The 22,241-nt window shown below is 45.2% G+C and overlaps 1 protein-coding gene across 5 annotated transcripts in view; it reads left to right on the top strand.

The window, feature by feature from the left end:
- ASTN2 (astrotactin 2) overlaps positions 1-22,241 on the top strand; it is an 881,464-nt gene that overhangs the window by 819,667 nt on the left and 39,556 nt on the right. For all 5 annotated transcript variants that reach the window (XM_086683845.1, XM_086683843.1, XM_086683844.1 and 2 more), the window contains one exon: positions 7,745-7,886. In XM_086683845.1, the coding sequence (XP_086539971.1) occupies positions 7,745-7,886 (142 nt within the window). The remainder of the gene's footprint in view (positions 1-7,744; positions 7,887-22,241) is intronic.

Below are 22,241 nucleotides of genomic sequence, written 5' to 3'. Positions count from 1 at the left end.
TAAGTGATCAAAGTCCTTTCCCCATGGGGCTCATAGTGGGGTATACAGACAATACAATAATTCATCAATATATGAGAAAGATTGATAAGGTTTATGAAGAGAAAGTAGAAAAGGGGGATAGAAAGGGATTAGATGAGACTGAGTGGCTGGAGAAGGCCTTTCTGAGGAAGTAACATTTAAGTAATCATCTGGGTAAGGAGAAGGAATGATTATGCAAAAAACACAGGGAAGAGCTCTCCAGAGATGGAAGCCATAGGTGCAAAGACCCTGTGGTTGGAGAATGCATGGCATTCTTCCTCAGAAGAATACCAGTATTGCTGGAATGAGTTAGTGAGGAAGATAATGTAGGCAATGAGGTTGGAAAACAGGACTAGAGGAAATAGGAATTGGAAATTCTCAGTGATTTTTGTTGAATAATAGAATCTTTGTATCTCTTGCCCAAGGCAGTGTTTTATGATGGGAAAGGCTCAGATTTTGGAGTCTGACAGCTATGGATTTGAAGTTCAGCCTTGTTATTTAGATGAAGTGTGACCTTAGGCAATCTGCTTGAGACCTGTAAGCTTTTTTTTTTTTTTTTTCATATAAAATGGCAATCATAAAATCTACCTCATAGGATTTGTGTCTGGTAAGGCTCCTGGTTGCAAGTAACTGAAAACAAATGGAAAGTACTTTGGCAGAAAAGGGAAAATACTGACTCATGTATTTGAAATATCCAAGAGGATATCTAACTACAGACCCAACTGATCCAAGGTTTCAAATGATGTCATCATCAGGACTTGGACTCTGTCCCAGGAGTTAGTCCGATTGATCAGGCTTGAGTCACTTGTTCATCTCTCGTTGGCCTCTGACATGGAATATCGGGTCGCTGACCACATGCCCATCTCTGGAGGAAGGAGTAGGCCTTAGCTCCACCGAAATCATATAGGTTGACATTAGGGGAGAGCTGGTTCTCCAGTGGAAAACTCGTGCGCTGTTAGTAGAAGGAGGCATGGGTTTAAAGCTGGTCCAATCGATGGATGGTTCACTCGAGGACTTGCGTGGAGATGAGCCAGAAGTCCCTTCACATGACTTTTGGCACATAGGAACTTTTGGTAGGTATTTGCTAGACCACCACTGCCATTTTCAGAATCATTTTTTGGCAGTCCCTTCTCTTTTATATCATGCGAGTCCTATGCATTCCTAAAAAAGGTCACCCAGGAGGCATCCTGGTTCTCCCAAAAGAGAGTTCTAATGCCCGATGCCATTGTTGGGGAGATGGGGTGTGGATCCAGGCTTCAACCACTGACATCTGGTTTTCTAGAGTCCCACACATCTCTGCATGGCCAGCCTTATGCTGGGCACTGAGGACACAGAGGTGACCAAAACACAAATCCTGCTGAAACAGCATCTCCTAGTCTGTTGGTAAATGTGCAGTAGGAAAAGCATGGGATCCCATTAGGCAAGTTTCTTAGCCTTCTTTAAACCTGTTTCCTCATTTGTAAAAGCGTGGTTAACCCAAATCTTTAGATTGTATTGAAAATCACAATGGGGCTGTTTTCAATGTTTAATCAAGGCAATGTTAAAAAAAATACCTGCCATATGATAAGAGTGAAATAGACATTTCCTTTCCCTCTCTCCTCTTTGCCTACCTTCCATCCTTCTTCCCTCAACCTTCTTAAATATTGCTTCCTTTAAAAACAAAAAAAAGTTCTAGGGAGTTAGATATTATATAATGTATCTCAAAGTAGCTGAGTTTCACCACTAAAAATTTGGCTGTCAGACAAATTGCTGTGACCTTATGGAAATGGACATACGGTAGCAGGACTGGGGGAGCACGGACATTGGTAAACCATCCATGTAGCAGGCATACCACATAAATTATTTGTTCCTCACCTGATTCTCTGATGATGAAGAAGCAGTCTCAGAGAGCTTAATCATCCATCCGTAGATAGTATAGTTCCTAAGTGGTGGAGGCTGGCTTCAAAACCGGGTCCTTCATCTGCCCCCACAAACCCACTCTCTTTCCTCCACCTCGTACTGCCATTATGCTCGAGGTAGGAACCAGACACTGGCTCCTCAGATTTCAAGTACCGTGTTTGTGAAGAAACAAACCAATGGCAGCTGATACGTGTGAGGCCCTGAAAAAATGCATCTTGTCGTGACAAGGTCTCTGAATGAATTTCTACGTTGGCCCAACTAAAGGAATGGTGGGAAATGCAGAGCCCTGCTTCTCCTTGGCACCACAGCAAGAAGCATCCTCAGGTTAGAGAGAGACCAGGCCCGAAGCTGCCTCCAAATCCCCCTGGCGTTCCCTGAAAAGAGCGTGGAGGCTGGAGCGGGGACCTTTCTCCCCACCTGGGCTAAATAACTCATTACTCCCGCCCCTTCCATTTTGGAATTTCTTTGCTGCTTTTTCTCCCCCCACACCCCCCCCCCAGCCTGTTTTCAATTTGCTCTTGTGGCGGCTTTGACTGTGACCTCAACTCAATCAGAAGTGAGGGGGTGAGGGGAGAAGGGGAGAGAGGGGGGAAACGAGGAGGCAGGGGATTTGAGGGAGTGATAAAAGGAAAAGGGATTGAGGCAGGGGGTGGGGCCTTTCGAAAAATTACTGTGCTTTGTTGGGTTGGTTCTGAATCTCCGGCAGAATTTGTGATTGACCTCCGCTGTGGATCGTAATGAGAGCAAGGCTCGAGTCTGAGTGGATGAAGCAGTGTGTGGGGGTCTGGCCCAAGCCCACTCGGGTTACAGCCCCAGAAGAGCCATAATGGGGAACAGGCACATTCCTGTACAGCGACTCCCAACTCCCTATCTGTTTTCAAGGAAAGAAAAACAGAGAAAGAATGTTAGAATCTTGGACAAGCATGGGCTAGGCGGTGGCAACAGCAGCCCCGTCTAGGAGGGTCCTGCCACACAGCCATAACATACCAGAGAGGAGGGGACAGGGGTAGCCTAACCTGGGCAGAGTTTCCTAGTGGAAGGCACATGGAGCTCAGAAGCAAATAGGTTTGATCCTCGACTCTGCCCCAGAGTGGCTGTGAAGCCTTGAATTGGGGGTTGGGGGGTGGGGTGCAACATTCCTGAACCTCTGTATTTCTTCTACCAGAGAATGTGGCAGGGTTTTAGGATTCAAACATTTTAAGCAGTAAAACTTATAAGCCAATATTTTTAGAACAGTTTTTTGTCCCCAACTTAAATAAAACGTGACCATCAGTATATACAATAGATCAAACTGGCGTTGATTTGGCTTGAAGTTGGTGTGGGCACAGAGGAGACAGACTTCAGCCCCCACCACGTCTGCCTCTCCTTCTCCACCCTGGAGTTCTGCATGTCCTGATGGGCAAGCCGCTGCTAGAATATAGCACGTGTTGGAAACCTCTTGAACTACTTCTGTCTCTCCTGGGCTTTTTATCTTTCTCAGAGGAGTCCAAGTTTAAGAAGATGGCAGGGTGGAACTGTGTGTCTTGCACGGTGCCTGGCACAAAGTAAATCTAGCTCACGTTCATGTTGAAGGTAGTTGGTCAGAAATTCAGAGCAAGGTCTTCAGGTCTCAGCGGGTTTCTCTCAGAGGCTAATAGGAATCGCCACACAGGCTGTAAGGGCCAAGAGATGAAATGTTTGTTCCAAGCGGACCTCCCACTTTGCGTATGGCCATGGACATGATACTTTCCTTCTCTAAGCCTCAATTGTCACCTGGAAAAGGACAGGATAAAAGATTGGACCAAAAAAAAAAAAAAGTTCTAAGGGCCCTTATCTTCTCTCCTCTGATATGATGACCGTGTTATCGAAAACGATAATTAACACAATAGTTAACATATCTTTGAACCCTTATTGTATGTCAGACACGGTGCTAATTGATTTGTAAGCAATAGATGCAATATTTTATGTGATATTCACAACATTGTACATTAGATACTATGATTCTATCTGTTTTACATATGAGGAGATAGATGGAGGGAATCAAAGAACCTGCCTGAGGCAAGCCATAAGTGGGGGTGAACCAGGATTTAACCTTAAGCAGTGTAAATTCAGAGCCCAGCCTCTTAACCACTGTCCTGTAGTATTGTTCATTTGATTGTCCCATTGCCAGACTTGGGGTATTGTGGAGCCCCAGTGCATGTGTTGAACTGCACTGATTTGCATTTGTGCACAGAGAAGATCTTCCTTAGGACCCCTTCCAACAGGTGAGGAAGTGAAGGATCCCCTCATTTACCTGTCTCCATCGAAATTACATTTAAACCTTCTGGAAGACAGTGCCAAGAAAAGCGATCTTACAACTTACTCTGTCGGTCTGTTCTTGTCTTTCAGAACCCTTCCTCTTGTCACACTACAAACTGTAGGTCAGGAAATATTTCTTTCATTGTTTCACTCCCCAAGCTAAGAGAGTGACACGCTTCAATTGCAAACTGAACAGAATTGAAAACCTCACTTTCGAACACTGTTGTTTTTAAACTTTCTCTAGGAGGCAGCATAGTATAAAAGAAATAGTATGGCTTTCCAGTTAGGAGGATACAGGTTCAAATCTCAGCTCTGTCCCTCCTGAAATTTGTGAGCTTAATCCCAGCTTTACAACAGAGATGCTAACATTTAACTCCTTAGGATTGGATGCTGTGATGATTAAATGAAACAAAGAAGAGTTGGCAGTGTGTCATTTCCTTTCCTTTTGACACTTTCCATGCAAAGGTCATCATGTCTATGCAGTCCCGAATACAACTGGGTGCTGTATGTCCTTATACTGTCCTCCATATGACTAGTTATGTGTTCCATGCTATCCGGTTTCTTCCTTCGAACTAAATCTTAAACCTTAGAGCTGTGTGCCTGTCTTACTGACCTGTCAGGCATGTTATAAAGCTTTTATCCAGGGTCCAATTGTTCTGAAATGCATTGAAACATCTGGAAAGCTATGCCCATTTGTGAATAAATGTCAGCCATATTTTGGCTTGAAACCGTTAATACTGGCCACAGAAATCCTGAATTCCCTCATGAGGGGCCAACTCTTTCAATGGCTATCTAGAAACAAATTGAGAAGCAGACAGACGTGGATCCAAGCTCAGAGAAAACAAATGTAAGTTGCCAAACTTAAAATCCTAAGAAACCACGAGAGACAAAGCCCTTACTCCAGTGAGTAATTCTATGTTTTTCCCCCTTTTCTTCATTTTTCACCGTATATGTTGCCTGCTTTGGTAGGTATTGGAAGAGAGACATTGTCTGTTTATGATTTTACTGTGGAAGAAGCTGACATTAGAGGCCTGTGAAAGAAATAGAGGATGCCAACATCCTTGATGAATAAAGCTTTCATTTACCTTTTCGGTTTCCAACTGCTGGTTCTAGATGACTGCCGGTCTAAGAATCTCTTCTTAGATTCTTTCATTCTGGACTCCAAACTCAGTAACAGTTACTGATCCCGTATTACAGAAGGGAAAACTGAGACTTTCAGAGGTTAGGAGACTTGCAATAAATGGTGGAGGTAGAATTCAGTCCCAAGCCTGTCTGACAATAGCAGGTGAACTTGCATGTTGCTGACATCAGCCTGGTTCACATGCTTCCCTCTGGCACCTACGTATCAAGTCTATGAACTGTAGATGTCTTTGTAAAAAAGTAGAAAACAGGGGCGCCTGGGTGGCGCAGTCGGTTAAGCGTCCGACTTCAGCCAGGTCACGATCTCGCGGTCCGTGAGTTCGAGCCCCGCGTCAGGCTCTGGGCTGATGGCTCAGAGCCTGGAGCCTGTTTCCGGTTCTGTGTCTCCCTCTCTCTGCCTCTCCCCCGTTCATGCTCTGTCTCTCTCTGTCCCAAAAATAAATAAACGTTGAAAAAAAGAATTAAAAAAAAAAAGTAGAAAACAAAGAACACTACAATCAGATCTGCTCTATTGGACCCTACGGACAAGTACGTTATCGAACGGTTGTTTACCTGAAATCCTAGGGCTTTCCAGACAGTTCAGTCAGACAAGTGTTACATCATTCACCTGTGAGTGAAGAATGAAACTTTTCTTTGAAACACCAGCAGGCTGTGATCTATATATTTGGCTTTACCAGTTCCATGGTAGAGAAGAGCTCTGTGGCCTCCTTGGGTCACAGCCTTCTCAGGCACTTGGCCAATATTATTACTGTTCCGTGTTGGTTCCAATATATTTGATTGTCCTTAACATCAAGTGGAGAGGATTTAGTCGAATGGACTTCTTCCTCTTGTCGTTATTAAGAATAAATGAGAAGAGAGTGTGAGGCATTCCATATTAGACAAGAAGGAGAAGGAATGAATGGTAAGGACGCTTTAAATCATTCCATACTGTGTGGTATAAAATAATCCATGTGTTTGTTTTGCTCCTAAATCATCCAATTTTAGAATTGGAAGGGAACTTTAAGAGGCCATTTAGCCTGGTTCATTTATTTTATCTATTTTTAAGTAATTTTTTATTGATTTTTTTCTTTGTTACAAAAGTAATACATGTCCATTATCGATGATTAAAAAAAAAAAAAGAGATAAGCAAAAATAAGAGAGAAAAATACCCATGATCTCACTTTCCAGACGAAGCCACTATTGTACATTTTTTTTGTAATTTCTTCCTTCTCTTTTTAAATAGATAAACATGTAAAATTTCCACCAAAAATTAGATTATTCTGTAATAGTGTAACCTGTCTTTTAACTTAATATCTTTTCATATAACTTCATATGCTTCCACAATCTTGTTTTTAATGGCTATAAAATGTTCCATTGCATCACTGAACTATAAATGATACTGCTATTTCTATATCATTGAACATTTAGTTGTTTCTAAATTCATCCTGGTTTAAATGGTACTGTAACGTTTATCCATATATCTTAATCTTTGTGCACATCTATGTTTTTATTTTCTTTTTTCAAAAGCTCTAATAGTGATCCTACCACTTTCACTCTACAGAAGACAAAACTAAGGCACAGAGATGGGAATTTGGTTGCCCAAAGCCATCCAGCAAATTCTTAACAGAGCTAAAAGTGGAACCTGAGATTTTAAATGTCCAGTTATTCCTTTTAGTTAGGTCTATTTCTACTAAACTTCAGCTGCTTCCTAAAATCCAGTGTCTAGATTGATTTTTAGAAATCATGGAGTTCGAGGCTCCTGTTCTTCCACTGTCCCTTCCTGTCCCATGGCCATCACTTATCAGGCATGGAACTTTTTCCCCCTTAGTTGGACCAGGTCTCTGTCCATCTCAACATAACACTTCACGAATCCAAAACCAACATAACACTTCCTGAATCCATGAGCCTCTTCATGAATCCAGAATCCAGAACCAGGATACTTCATGACTCCACTTCATGCATAAGAGTGACCATGTAATAGGAAACCTATCTTACATCCTTGGTCCAACTCCTTTGTTACACCAGCAAGGAGAATGCAGTTCCCGGAAGGAAGGTCTTGCTCAAGTAGTTAAGAGGAAGTTAATGGCAGCAATAAGACCATAATAGTTAGTCTGGACAGAAAGCACGATGCACCTTTTGCCTTTTCGTATATTTTTATTGCACAATAATTTACCTCATTTGAGCCTTCCTACAATTTTATAAAGGCAGATATTAGTATGCCCACTTTACAGTTGGGAAAATTCACGCATAAATTTAAACAAAGAGACATTAAGGCTAGATACTATTCTGTGTCATTCATATGCTATGCTTGCTTTGCCCACTAATCCTCCTGATAATGGTATCCAGACATTTCTTGGGATTGGACAGCAGCAAGGATGTCTGCTCACCAAGGCCTGAGCTGGGGAGCTCATCTTTCTTTGTCTCCCTCCAGGAGAATTCCTGAGTTTTGCCGATGACTTACTCTCTGGCCTGGGCACATCTTGTGTAGCAGCTGGTCGAAGCCATGGAGAGGTCCCTGAAGTCAGTATCTACTCCGTCATCTTCAAGTGTCTGGAGCCCGACGGTCTCTACAAGTAAGATGTGCTGGGTGCGTGGGGGATGTGAAACAAGATGATTTCAAGTCTGGGAGGCAAGGCATGAGTAATCTGTCCAGGCAGCCAAGCGTTTTATAGACAGCCTGTATGTGCACCTTCAGATGCTAAGGTTTGGAAGCATCCATTGGAGAAGTGTGGCCACAATAGGCCACAGAATCACACAGGGTTAGTGCTGGAGGGCCCAGGGAGGCCAGGAACACAAAAGCATTTCTTCTAGTGATAAATAATCTGCAGCCCAGAGAGGAAAAGTGGTGAGTTAGCAAGGAGGGCTGGGATAGGAGTCCCTGCCTGGCATTCTTTTCTCAATTCCATGATATCCCCTCTGAAAAAATACTTAGATTCGTATATCTGAAGTATGTATGCATGCAGCGTATATATATGACATATATATATGTATGTATGTATGTATATATATATATTTGTTGTTGTTAGTTTTATTAGATTCAGCTTCCCCCTCCTTAGAAATAGTGCCATTATCATTCCTTCACAAAATATCTTAGAGTTACTGCATCCAAACTTCTAGTGATACAAAAGGAAGTCATTCTGAGGCTCATCTGTTAATCTTAGAAAAGGGGCTTGTTTTTCTTTTGTTCTCCCCTCGGTGAGCATTTGCCACATTGAGATGCATCCATCAAAAGCTATAATATAGAGTTCTAGAGACAAGCTTTCTTCACGTACCCTAGTTACAAAACTATAGGGCACCTCCCTTAGCCTAGAAAACTGAAGTTATTAACAAGGAGGGCATTATCCACAAATTCTTGAACTCAGTTATGTTTTTCTTTTATTTACTCAGTGATCCATTCATTTATCCATCCTTTACCCAATCATTAATCCATCCCTCCTTCCATCCCTTTCTCTCCCCCTTCTTCCCTTTCTCCATCTATCTCATTCATCCATATATCTGTTCTTCCTCTCTTATACTCCATCATTCATTCACTTATTTATTCATCACTTCTTTCATTCATTCCATTTTTATGTATTCATTCATTCACTCATAACTCATTTACTTATTCAGCAGACATTTTCTGAAGAGTTCCTATGACTTGGTACTGAGCTAAGAAATGCAGGTATGAATGTGACTACGACAAGGGTTCTATTCTCAAATAACTTAGAACTTAATGGTGGTATGAAAGGCCACAGACCGTGAATTCCGATCTGGCTTTGACATTTTTAGTTATGTCATCCTTTACCTCTATAAGCCTCAGTACAACAGTAATAATAAAACCTAGTTTGCAGAGGCACATGAGAATTAAACAAAAAACACCTCAGCACAGTATGTATGTGCTCAGTAAGTATTAACCCCTTCACAATGTGAATCTCTTTCACCTCCAAACCGTATCCCATCCCCACTTCCTCTGGAAGGCCATGACTTTTCTAAAGACCATGGCATACCTTAGAATATCCAACATATTCAGGCTCATTGGTAACACCCAACACATTCATGCACCAAACTCAGGAATATCCCTATAAGCTAGAGACTGGACCTCTGACCCTGGCTCTGCCACTGACTATCTTGTAGATGTTGGGATCCAAGTTTTACTTTGTACAGAATAGCAAAATCAATTGGGGACAGTGAGAGCTCTGGAAATGGAATCCCCAAAATACAACAGGCTATCAAATCTCTTCTGGTGGGACATCTTGGCAAACCTGCCAGAGGAAGTAGCATTTGCCTCAAGCCTTAAGTGCTGACCTGGGATCCAGATCTTGAGAGCATGACTCCACTGCCTCTTAATCAATAAGTGCTGACACCAACCTCTGGGTGTCCAGGACCACCGCATCTATTAAATGTATGTGACTAGATTAAGAGCTCTGAAGCCTTTTCCAACTCTGAAAACTGATTATGTGAAGAAAGTAACATTTTTGAAAGATTTCATGATGACTGGCTTCTGGTCCCTTTGTCCCTCATTAAGCACATAGACTGGAGGCAGACAGATCTGGGTTCACATCTCTACCCTGCACTTACCAGCTGTGTGACACCTAGTGAGCCTGTCAACCTTCTGAGCTTCCATGTCCTCCTCTGTGAAAATGTAGATAATAACAGTGTCTGGTGCACTGGGACCCAAAGTGGATTTGATAAGCTAGTGCACAAAAGCTCTCCACTTGGTGATGAGTTCCCAGTAAGAGCGTAAGAAGTGTTAGCTGTTATCACTGTTGTTCTTGTTGTCCTTGTTGGGCTAATGGTTAATTTTAATCCCCTCCCCGTCCATTCACCAACTACTGGGAAAACATCTAGCAGAGAGGGCCAGAGCCCTGGAAGGTGGTTCCTATCCAGTGAGAAACAAGTAGTAACCCTGTCTCTGGGTGACATTGTAGAGTCTGGGCATTAGGCAGTCTGGAATCCTACAGGCCTGTTATGTAGAGAGCAATGAAATGTCTTATGGAACCCCAAAAGCAATTAACCCTGAGAGCTGACAAATCAGTCGAATCCTTTCAAGATGATGGTGGTTTTCCCTCACCTCTTCTTTCCCTTACTGCTTAACACCCATGACCCCCTTGCCATGTCTTTAAGTAGGACCATCCTTTCTTCTTCTCTCCTGGAAATGTATTTGTCATGAGTTGGTCATCCTAACTCTGAACACTTCTTTCTTTTATTTTCAAAACTGATTTTATTAAATGGCTGTGGAATCTGGGCTGCTTCGACAAGGATCCCAGGGTGTGGTTTGGACCCATCTCTCATCCTATTGGTGACTCTCCTTCCATGAAGTCTGACCAACACGGTCGCGAGTTTTAAAATAGTTCCATTGTCAGTTCTTGGGGCTTCTTCTTTTCTGCTTGCTCATTCCTTACCAAAATCAGTTTTCTTACTCTTGGGTCAAAAAGGCTGTGTATAGAAGTAGGAAGAGCATGGGCTTTGGGGACAGACTAAACTGGGTGCAAATCCTGATTCTGCCCTCTACTCATGACCTGCCCTGGGGAAAGTCATTTCTCACTGCTCGATGCAACAGTGTCTTCCTCTGGAAATAGGGAGCTGGTAATTGTTCTCATATCACGGGGTTAAAAGGAAGAGCAGTACGTGACAAACTCCACAGACAGGGGTTGACCAGAATGCCTTGCATATAGTTACTGCTTTGTTCTTCTTGACTCCATCACTTGGTATCTGTGTCTCTTCCAAGGACAACCAAGGGGGGAGAGCCATTTCCTATGGAGCAGGTTGAGGTGCTACTGGCCCAGGATCCTTTGGGAATGAAATAGAATGAAAAGAGAGCATGAGCCCACACCCCTGAGTTTTAATTAAGCACAGGGCACCAAATCCCCCATCCCCCCCGCAGAGATATAATAGGATTCAGGTGGAGAGGGCCAGTCTCTCAGGCAGGAAGTCTGCATTCACATCTCACTACCACCACTTCCATCTCTGGGACCTTGGGCTAAACGTTCATGTCCCCTTCTTGTTCTGCAGTTCTGGCACCTTCAAAGTGAAGGTGTGTTAGATCCACCCCAGCCTGAGAGTTCAGAGAATGCATACTTTTGCCACGAGATTTCTTCTCATTCTTTCTCTCCCTTCTTCTCCTCCTGGGCTCCTGCCCTTCCTGCTTTTCTGCCTCTCTCGTTTTTACCCCACTGTGCCTCCTTGTGTCTCTGTTCATCTCTCCTGCCTTTCATTCATTCTCTGTGTAAGTCTATTCTTCACAGCTTGCTGTCTGTGTCTATCTGCCATTCTCCCTTTCTGACTTTGCCTTTCTCTTTGTTATTCTCTTCTGTTGTTGTGTGTGTACCTCAGTTTCTCTGTCCTGTTTCTTATTTGAGTGTGGGTTCCTCTCTCTTCGTCTCTCTCTCTCTCTCTCTCCGTCTCTCTCATTCTGTCTTTCTCTCTCTCTCTCTCTCTCTCTCTCTCAATCTCTACTCCCTCTCTTCAGTCCACCAAGGAAGGCAAATTACTTTTGCAGCCCCTTTATCCATGTAGTTTTACAAAGCACCACTTGGTTGAGACCAATTGTGGGAGGGAAAGTCAAGGCTGATTCTCTGTCCTAAGCTCACCCTGGTGTAGCAAAACAGAAACCTCAGCATTTGAGCCCTGTCTAAATTGAATTTCCTTGTTTGTTTCATTTGTTTTGCTTTTGAATGAAAACAAACAAAGAGAAGCAGAGGAGAGGGTCCCCAGAAGGTCTGAAAGTGTGGCCAACTCCTGCACCCTTGGGTTGTTGGAACTGGAGAGTGACCCTGAGAAGGAATCTCCACTCACAGTGGATGGGTCAGGCCGGGCTAGGCATCCATGGTCTTCCCTGCCCTTGCCTGGCTAGAGGCCTAGATACCCTTCTTGTCACTGCTCCTCAATTTCCTATTACCCAAGGTAATTAGCCTCTGTCTTGTCTTGGCTGCTTTGCCTTTCTCAAACCATGGATGACTGCCAAAGGGTCCTGAGCAAACATGCAGTGGCAGCCAGGCCCAATTCCCGGGGAGGGGGGCTCATTCCCACACATTCAGAGGCTTGCCCCAGGCCCGTCCTTCACCTCCCTGGCCTCAGCTCTCTGAAAAGAATGCCAAGGGAGCCTGGGTACTACAACCACGTGCCAACATCCATGGTGGGGCCAGAGGCTTGGGGGAGGAGAGGGGTTCCTTCTTAGCAGGGATGGGTGGAGTTGGAGGAGAGGAGTAAAAGGAAAACCAGGGCCCTAGAGAAGGGAAAGCATTGTGAAGAAAAAGCCTGAGGTCAGGAGTCAGACAGCAGTTCCCACACTTGCTCCCAGTGAGACCCAGAGCCAGTTCTTCCACCTCTGCCTTGATGTTCTCATCTGTGAAATGGAAAGGTTAAACTCTGTGCTATGAGAATTGCGCACCTCTGAGGTGGGGATTAAGACTACACCAAAGTCCTGATTCTCAGTGCCTCTGGTACTTCCTGGATAATAGCAGTAGCGGGGAGAGTAATAGTTGACTGAGCACTCCCTGTGTGCCAGGAACCATGCTAAGGATGATGTTGGGTGTGCTATCACGTTTAATCCTTGCCATAATCCTGTGGATCTGGTATCACCATCATCATCGTCATCACCTCCTGTTTCATTGGTGGGAAAACTGGAGCTTAAAGGGGTAAACATTTTGCCCAAAATTACATGACAAGGAGAAAGAGAGCTGACATTTGTACCCAGGCTGCCTCTAACACCCACCCTCCTCTGCCCTCGCCCCATGTGCTATCCCTGTCCTTGTGCATCACACAAATGGACCTGTCAGAATATGAGTGCAAGAGGGCCTTCGCACTAATGGCAGCCCTGTTTGTCATGGGAAGCATGCTGGGGATGGACCCAGCCTGCGGCCTGCAGACCCCCAGAGAAGGTGCTTCACACTCATCTTTCTCATCCGTGAAATGGAGCTGATTGATCCAGAAAGTGGAGATAATTAGTTCTACCTCCCCATGTGGTCACAAAGATTAAAATGAGTGGTAGATGAGGAAGCGCTTTGAATTTTTCACAAGGTCATCATGTGCTCATGTCAGGCTTTCTTGATGACTCCGTCGTCAGAGGTCAGCAGCGGGGAAGGCAGTAGAGACGTCGCGAATCCACTTGCCCCTTCCCACCCACCACCTCACATACACAGTTGAAAATTAGGCCTTAAAATTAGATCAGACAGAAGGAAGTCTTCGCCTCCACTCCAACCCCTCCCCTCAGGTGGGTAGGTGGCCTTGGGAAAATCTCTTAACCTCCCTGAGTTACAATTTTTCACCTGTAAAATGGAATCACGATAGGACCCTTTGCATAGGATCGTGAGGATTTGATGGACTGAAACATGTAAAGAGCACAAGATGTGTCTAGCTCACTGTCCGTACTTGACTGGAGGTGGAGGAGCCTGGCCGGTACTCTCTGGGGTAGCAGTCTTCACCCGAGCAATCCGGCCTGGGGTTGCCACTTTGACACCTTCCTGTTCACGGCATTCCAGTGCGAGAGCAAAGAAAGTCTTTATCTCGGACACTGGCCCTTTATTCATCATCCCCACGCACTCTTGCTAGGATGTAGTGCTTTTTTCCTTCCTCAAGGCCTCTGCTTCTTCCCTTTCCCCAGGATGGACTTCTCCGGGATTTGCCCGTCCTTGTTCCCATGATGGCTCCTTGTTCTCCTTTACGTGTTGAATTACGTGTCACTTCGTCTCCCGAAAAAGGCCTTCCTTGACCACATTATCTGCAGTAAATCCTGCCTGCCACACATAGAGACACACAAAGCCATGCTACTCACTAAAGCTGTAATGACTTGGTATCTGGTCGCTTGTTTGTTGTCTGTCTTTTCTCACCTGTCAGCTGCATAGAGCAGCATCTGTGTCTGCCTTTTTATCCCATACCCCTGGTACCTAGAACAGTGACTGACACCAGTAAAGAATCCAGTAAATAGTTGTTGAACGATTTGAAGAAATTTCCCAGTCAGTGCATCAATCTGGAGACACTGACTTTTCCCCTTCACGCATTCACAACCTCTAACTCCCTTTCGTACCAAATATTTAGATGACCCCCACCGTGTGCCGGGCTGTGGTCTAGTACCAAATCTCCGTATCTCTATATCTACCTGGAGATTTGTCTGTCTGCCTGGCTACCTACCTACCTACCTACCTTATCTAATTTAATCCTCAAACCTACTCTCTATGGCCATTACTATTCTTCTTATCCAACAGATTAGCCTGCTAAGGCACAGAGAGTTTAGATAACGTGACCAAAACCTCAAAGCTAGTAAGAGGAGAAGTCAGGCTTTGAACTCAGCTAATTTATTTCCAGAGCCTGAACTCAAAATACCACATTGGATGACAAGAAGAATGATACAGTGTAGAGATGGTGAGGGTCAGGGGGTAGAATATGTTTAGAGGGGTCTTTTGTGCAAAGAGCCACGTGGGCCCAGATGAGTTGGAAACAGTATGGAAAATAGATTTCTCAGTCTTGACACCAAGAGATACCTGTCCACTACCACTCAATTCCATACTTCCTCCTGCACTCCTGGCCCTGCCATGCCAACGGCTGAGCTCAGAGTCAGTACGAAGACCTCTGCTTCTCCTAGCAACGTACTCCCAATGCCATTTTTGTGACACCCAGGATCTCCAGCTCTCATGTGCTGAGTTGTTTCTCAGTGTCTCCAGATTGCCATGTGTTTCTGCAAACAAGTCCACGCTTTTTGGCCCAGAGATGCTATTCCAAAAGCCCAGGGGGACTGGAGCCTTGGATGGAGCATTTCTGGGCCCCCTTCACCCCCAGACACCACCTCTGCCTGGGCACAGCCTGGGCAGTACATCAGAAAAGCAGCCAAGGCCACCGCCATGGATACTATAATTATATATTAGATGAAATCCCAAAGTTCCCCTTTATTTACATTCCTACCCTACCCTCTTCATTTCCTCTCTTCGTGCCAAGAATCAGCACAGACTTTACTGGAAACAGCATGAAAGTCATCAGGAGCCCTCTAAGGCTGGCTTCCAAAAGTGCTTGCCCAGATGATGGGAGGCGAGAGACCTGAGGGTCATCTTGCTTCTGGCTCGAAGCAGCTGGGGCCGTGGCAAGGATTTTCCCCTCTGGAGGCCTCCGGTTCTTCACTTATCGGAGAGGGATTGAATGAGGCCGACCCAAAGGACCAGTTCATGAATTTGCAGGCTGTGCACCTCAAGAGAGAATGGAGGAGAGGAGAGGGACTCAAGCCCCTGTTGATTGGAGAGGGGAGAGTTCGAGTCCAGGCGAAAGAGCTTCATTCAGCTTCAGGCCCTATACTTCTCCCACCTTTCAGTTTCAGTGAACCCATCTGTTTAGTGGGCCTCTGGAGCCAAGTCCCCAGCGTGACAGGGCCCAACTTCTGAGGGGACTTTCAGCATTTGGGAGAAAAGAGATAGGCTCTGAAGAAGCCTTCCATGCTGACCAGGGCCCTGGGCCACAGCCTCTGGACCAGTGTGAACGGAGGCTGAGGCCCAGGGTTGATCCAGGAAACACCAGGGAAAGAAGCCAAGACAGGCCTGACAATTCTTGCCCCACTCCATACTGACTTTTTCTTCCCAGTGTGAAACTTCCTCAGCCCTTTCTTCTTCTCTTCAGTCTCCTTCTCTCCCTCGCCCCACCACTTCCCTTCTCCTTTTCTTTCTCTTTCTCTGCCTTTTCTCCCACTTTTCCTCCTTCCTTCCTTCCCTCCCTCTCTCCTCCCTTCCCTTCCTCTCTCCTCCCTTCCCTTCCTCTCTCCTCCCTTCCCTTCCTCTCTCCTCCCTTCCCTCCCTCTCTCCTCCCTTCCCTTCCCTTCCTCTTTCCTCCCTTCCCTTCCTCTCTCCTTCCCTCCTTCCCTTCCCCCTTTCCTTCCTTCCTCCTGCCATTTACCTTCTCCCTCTTTTTCTCCGCCTTTTCTCCCCCTTCCCTCCCTTCCCTCTCCTTCCTCCCTCCCACTTCCCTTCTCCCTCTCCCTGCCTTTTCCCCCTCCCTCCCTTTCCTTTCTTCCATCTCCCTCCCTCCCTCCTTCTCTCCCTGTGTCCCCTCCCTCTTTTCAAACATCTCTTCTTTCCTTTCCCCTTTGTCCATTTCTTTATTGCTTGACTCTTGTTTTCCCTCCCTTTTTTTCCCCTCTCACTTTCTTGTTCTCTCCCTGTCTTGGCGTCACTCTGACTTCCCATCTATTATTTTTGTATGTGTGTCCTTCTCTTCTATTTGCCGTCTCTGCATATGCATGTCTTGTCTCTTTCTTCTTTACTTACCACTTCTCAGTCTCTGTCCCAATCCCAAGATCTCTATTCTTTCATCTTTCTGTGCATTCCCCACGGCACCCACCCTAAGTACAAGGGCCTGGGTCTACTGTGTAACTCTGGAGCAAACAGCCAAGTTGTGGCCAAGGGTCCCAGAGCTAACCAGAGGCCGGGGGCTTCTGATGCCCCCAAACCTGAATGGAATGTGAACTCTCCCAGGTTGTGGCACCTTGTCCAGTTGGTTGGGAGACAGGGTTGTGGGTAGGGAGAGAGATAGCCTTGCGACTCAAGACTCAATTCCCTCTAGCATCAGGTCATGCTGACCTCTCCAAAGTGCACAGTTGGGGCCCCAGAGAGGGGAAGAGCTGTCCTAAGCCAGAGGCATATACAGCCATGTGTCTCAAGCCAAGAGAGACTCGTAGAGGAAAAATAAAGCTGTTTTTCAGCTGACAGACAGTGAGGCTCCTAAAACCTGCTGGGGACTCTCAGGCAGGCTGTTTCTTTCCTCAAACTGCATCAAGATTTCATCCAGGAATGGGACACTGGCCAGAGTTCTGGAGGGACAGGGCACAGGCTGCTCTTGTGAACTCATGGATAGTGGATGGGTGAGGGCTGAGGCCATGCTGGAAAGGTAGGCCTTGAATGCTGGGCAGAGAAGCTGGACTTTATCCTGCAGGCAATGGGGAGCAAAGAAAAGCTTGAGGAGGGGCAGGTTATATTTAAACCTGTGTTTTGTGGAGACTACTCTGAGCATGGTGTGGAAGGAGCTGGGTTGACTTGATTATTAGGGAAGCCACTTGGCATAGGTAAAGGGGAAGGGTGGGGTCCTCATACATTTGGGGATCCAGTGAGTGGTGCCCTGAGAAGGGCATATGCTGGGTCAGAATGGAGCAACATGGGCTCAGCTCAGTTCTGGGAACATCCAAGGAAAGCTTTTCTTATCCTTACTAACTGACTGCAGTGCAGAGTGCTCTGGAAAAGGACATATTTGTGGGGCATCTACAGTGAGCCTCACCCTAAGCTGGGTACTTGGGATGCAGAACTAAGCAAGCCAAGCAAGGTCTCTGCTCTCACAGAGCTCACAGTTATGGTAGGGAAGCAGAAGAGACCAGACAGGTCCATGATGCTTCACTTCGTGTTCTGATGGGAAAGCCCAGGGGCTGTGAGAACTCTGGGGAAGGGCCACAGACCCAGCCAGGTCTACTGCAGGCCCCCTTTGCAAATAAACTGCAAAATCTTCCTGAGGAAGTAATTGAAGGGGTTGTACTGCATTGAATAGTGATGACACCCGCCCCCCCCACACCAAAGTCCGTATCTACCCCAAACCTCAGATTTTGCCCTTATTTGGGAAATAAAATCTTTGTAAACGTAATGAGTTAAGGATCAAGATGAGATTACACCGGATTAGATTGGTCCCTAAATCCAGTGTAGTTACTGGTATCTACTACATGGAAAGACAGGCAGAGGTTGGAGTTTTGCTAGGTCACTATCAGAAAACATTCTGATGCTGGCCATCAGTGGGGTGGTAATCTCAGAGGACAGTGAAAGCCCTATGTGCAGGGTAGCAGGGAGCTAAGGGAGACATGGTGAACTCTCAGCTGGGCTTTATAAGGAGGAACTTGCAAGTGACGTCAATGGGTCAACAATGGCCAGATGGTTATGATAGGAAACAGTGGGGACCATGGTAAACTATAAATGGAGTAGAGAATACTCAGCTCCAGCTGATTATTACTATGTGAGAGTATAGACCCAGTGTTGAAAAATATTCCAAGCCATAAATCTAGGGGTTTAAATGAAATCTCTTAATTAGTACTTGCTGGCAACCAATTTAAAATTGGTCACATAGACCAATTTTGTAAGTTACAATTAGCCTGCAGGTTAATTCAGGAATTACTAATCTAGGTCAGCTCTTCCAGTGTATACATGTGGAAGCTGAGGCCCTGAGAGATGACCCATAGGCTTCTCATTCAGAGCAGAGCAAGGATTAACATATAGTGGTCCCAACACCTGATGCAGTGTTCTTTCCAATGAGTCTTGACCCCGACCTTCTACCTTAGGGTTGCCTTGTTGCAGGGGAAGCACAGAGACAGCTCAGCATGGTGAGAGATTCCTGGGATGGGGTCACAAGCCACTCTGGGTTCTGTGCCCAGCTTTGCTGCCCATCCACGAGAGACCATAGGCAAAGAGCTTCCTCTTTCTGAACTTCAGTTTCTTTCTTGTTACAATGAAGGGATTGAATGGAGAAGTCCCTTCCTTCTCTGATTTCTAAGGCTTGAAGAACTCCTAGAGGTAGGAATGGACTCAGGCTAGAGGCCAGGCTTCCTAACTTGTCCCTGCTCCTGTTAACTTGGCTGTGGGTCCATCACTTCATGCTAAGTGGCCACCTGCCCCCTCGCTCCCACCTCCATCTATGGAGGCTGTTGCTGTGAGCAGTCTTGAGGGTCATCGCTGAAAAGGTATTAGCAGACCACAGGGGATCATCATGAATGATGCATGGAAATTCAGAAGCAAGACAGAATCCAGATTCTTGACATTTTCCTTTCTATTCTGTTCTCCTTTCCCTCAAGGACAGACTCTCCCATTTACCAACAACCCCGTGATGCTTTCACACTTGAAATACAGCATAATAGAGCTTGAGGCCTCGGAAATCATTGACCTGAACCTTCTCTCTTTATGGGAGAAACTGAAGTTCAGGGAGGGCATGAACCTGCACTCTGTCACTTAGAGAATCAGTGTCAGAGCTGGGCTGGATGAGGGCTCTTAACTCCCATACAGACCATACAGGCCACCTGCTGCTTTCTTGTCCTGGATCCAAGCACATGTGTACCCTGATCATATTGAGTGTATGAGAGGCTAGGGGCATGGGGTTTGGAGTCAGATTGCCCTAGGGTGAGTTCAAATATCAGATAGTTTCTGGCTGTACAAGATACTTATTTTTCCTGGCTCTCAATTTCCACATCTGCAAGGTGAGAGTGTTGCTACTTCCTACATTAGTTTCATGGTAAAGCAAGTATAGAATGGTTAATACATGCCAATCTCCCAGCTGTAGATGTTCAGCACACAAGACATACCAAGCACATACCAAGTACACACAAGACGTTTCTTTAGTAGGTCTTCCTCAAGGATGACCATAAAGGGGACCCGTGATCAGCCAATTGTCCTGCCCACTGTGAAGTTGCTCACATTTTTCTGTTCTCTCTGAGCCACTTCCAGGAGCCCTTTGGACATAAGATGTGACAAAATTGGGGATCATTTTCATCAAATATCTGACATAACAAGAGATGCCTTCCCTTTTTCTTTTTTTCTTCTACTGTTCCTTGAACCCATCCCAAATACTGTTCTCATGATGATCGGGAACTAAGATTGTCAGTGATACAAGAGTAGAACATGTTTTAGAAACCGTGCTTTAGCACTCTGTGAGTCCCTACCATATGGCCTAACATTTGGTAGGTACTCAATTCAGCCAACACCAAAGGTCAGTAATAGGTACTACAGGTTGAATGGCTGGAGTCCATACTTCATATAAACATCTATGGCTATTAGCCAGTATCATAGCAGTCACATGGCCCCTGCCTCCTAGTCACTGTCTTCATCAACCAGTTATCAAGTTCTGACTACCTGCCACACTAACTCTTCGATCCTTCACAATATGGTACCCTCTGAGGCAGGTACTATAGTATCCTTGTTTTATATATAAGAAAGCTAACACTGTAAGGCTAAGTGTCTTGTTCAAGGTCACCTAGTTGGTAAATGGCAGAGCCATGAGTCTAATACAAGATGCCTGGCTCCAGAGTCTACACTTGTATGTTCTTATGCATTCCTCTTATAGGCAGTAGAGTGACTAAAATTGGAACTCTTATGGCTCAGATTGAAAGAGCTGTGTCCAGTGTTGGAGACAAATTTGTAACAGATAATTACTCTGGGGTGGAGGGTGATTTACCCTTAGTAAAGGCAAGAAAATTCAGAGGAGGCTGTGATCTCTAACAGCCAGTGTACCTCGGGGGAGGCACATTTGAGTTGAGTCTGAAAGAATGGATAGCATTGGCCATTTAGAATTAGGAAAGTTAAGGCATCTGAGGCAGAGGGAACAGCCAAAATAAAGACAAGAAGGGGGAAATTGAAGGGACACATAAGGGAAGAGCAGAAGATTCAGGATGGCTGAGATTTGTACTGTATGAGGTTGGAGAGCCAGAACTTGTAAGGCCTCGTAATGCAGATGAAGGAACCAATGATTGGTTCTGAGCAGCAGTGAGAAGGCCACATTTGGGCTTTAGAATGATCTCTATGGAGTGTGGGTTAGATTCGGGAGACTTAGAGAGCTGTTGTAGGAGTCCTGGTAAGAGGTGAGGAATCCGGAGTTAGAATTGTGGCAGAAAGAGATGAGAGGAAGAAGTGGATAAAGAGAGGCATAGGTAGGATGTGGGCTTGTTGTACTCACAGTGTTCTTTGGAAATCTGTCAAAGAACAGCCAACAAGCCAGCCTCGTTGAGAAGATACAGCACGGAATTCAAAACTTTAAAATCTAGGTTTAAATCTTGACTCTACCCTTTCATAGTCTGGTAACCTTTGAAAAAACTATGTCTAGCTTTTGAGACAAAGCCTCTTTCTGCATCCAGAAAATGGGAGTAATAAATTCTACTTCAAAACATATCTGTCAAATTAAAAAAAATTATTCTATATGTCAATAATTCTTGGCACTTGAGAGACATATTAATTTCCTCTCATCCTTTCCTTTTGCTTCAGTCTTATTGCAGTAAGCATTCATATTCATTGTCCCTCTCCCTCCACCCCCTAACTGCCCAACTTCCCTCTCTGGGTCCCTCTTTCCCCAGGATGCCAGAAATGAAATAACATTCTTTTCATGTTTGTTCTAAAGCTCCTGGCAGCTTTCCCGCAGACCCCTGGCTGGGTCAGGACTCATTTGCATTAGCATGTGTGAGGCCAGCGTGAAGGGGAGGGAGAGGCCCTGTTTTCAGGGAGTTTCATCAAGCACCCCTGCCAGAAAAAGGAGAAGTTACTATTTCTTTCTGGGAAACACAGATTCAAACAAGCAAGGAAGGCCAGGGGGCTGTCTGACTTGTGCAGAGGGCGGTGCTTGGGTTAGCTCCCTGCCTGACTCCCAGGACTGTATCTAGCCCTCTCATCCTTATCACAGGCCTACCCCCCAGAACTCTCTCCTTCACATGTGTCATAGCTTAAGACATAGATGGATATTTATTAACCATACCTATGGCCTGTGACGGAGAGGAGAGAACGGACACAGGCAAGGAAGACACTCAGAAGCTACAGAATAAACAAACAGCAATTTCGCTGGCTTCTAGATGGATATTAAATCAACCAAAGCATCTTAAAAAAAAAAAAAACACAGAGGTAATCCCTGGAGTTTTTTATTTGTTTGTTTTTGCTTTAAGTCTGTGAATTTTTAAATAATACACTGGCTTAGAATTATACTTTTTTCCAGGAACCCCAGTAACCTTGTCCAAATCCAGCTAACCAGTGCAGGCCAAAGGGAGTCCCCTAGAGGTGTCTTAGGAGTGCATTGGCACCATAAAATGTGCTGACCCTAGAGGCAAGGATTATACCATTTTCAGCTAGGCAAACTGAGTTCCTGATATTTTATTGGACAACCTCCCATCATTTCCCACTATCCTTTTTCATTTCCTAGCGTGGATATGTCTTCTTCAGGCAAGACCTTTGCCTCTTCCTTTCTAGTAGTAT

Source organism: Puma concolor, chromosome D4 (genome assembly GCF_028749965.1).
Source record: "Puma concolor isolate L17-30 chromosome D4, mPumCon1.1.hap2, whole genome shotgun sequence".
NCBI lineage: Eukaryota > Metazoa > Chordata > Mammalia > Carnivora > Felidae > Puma > Puma concolor.
This window is presented reverse-complemented; position numbering and strand designations above follow the sequence as displayed.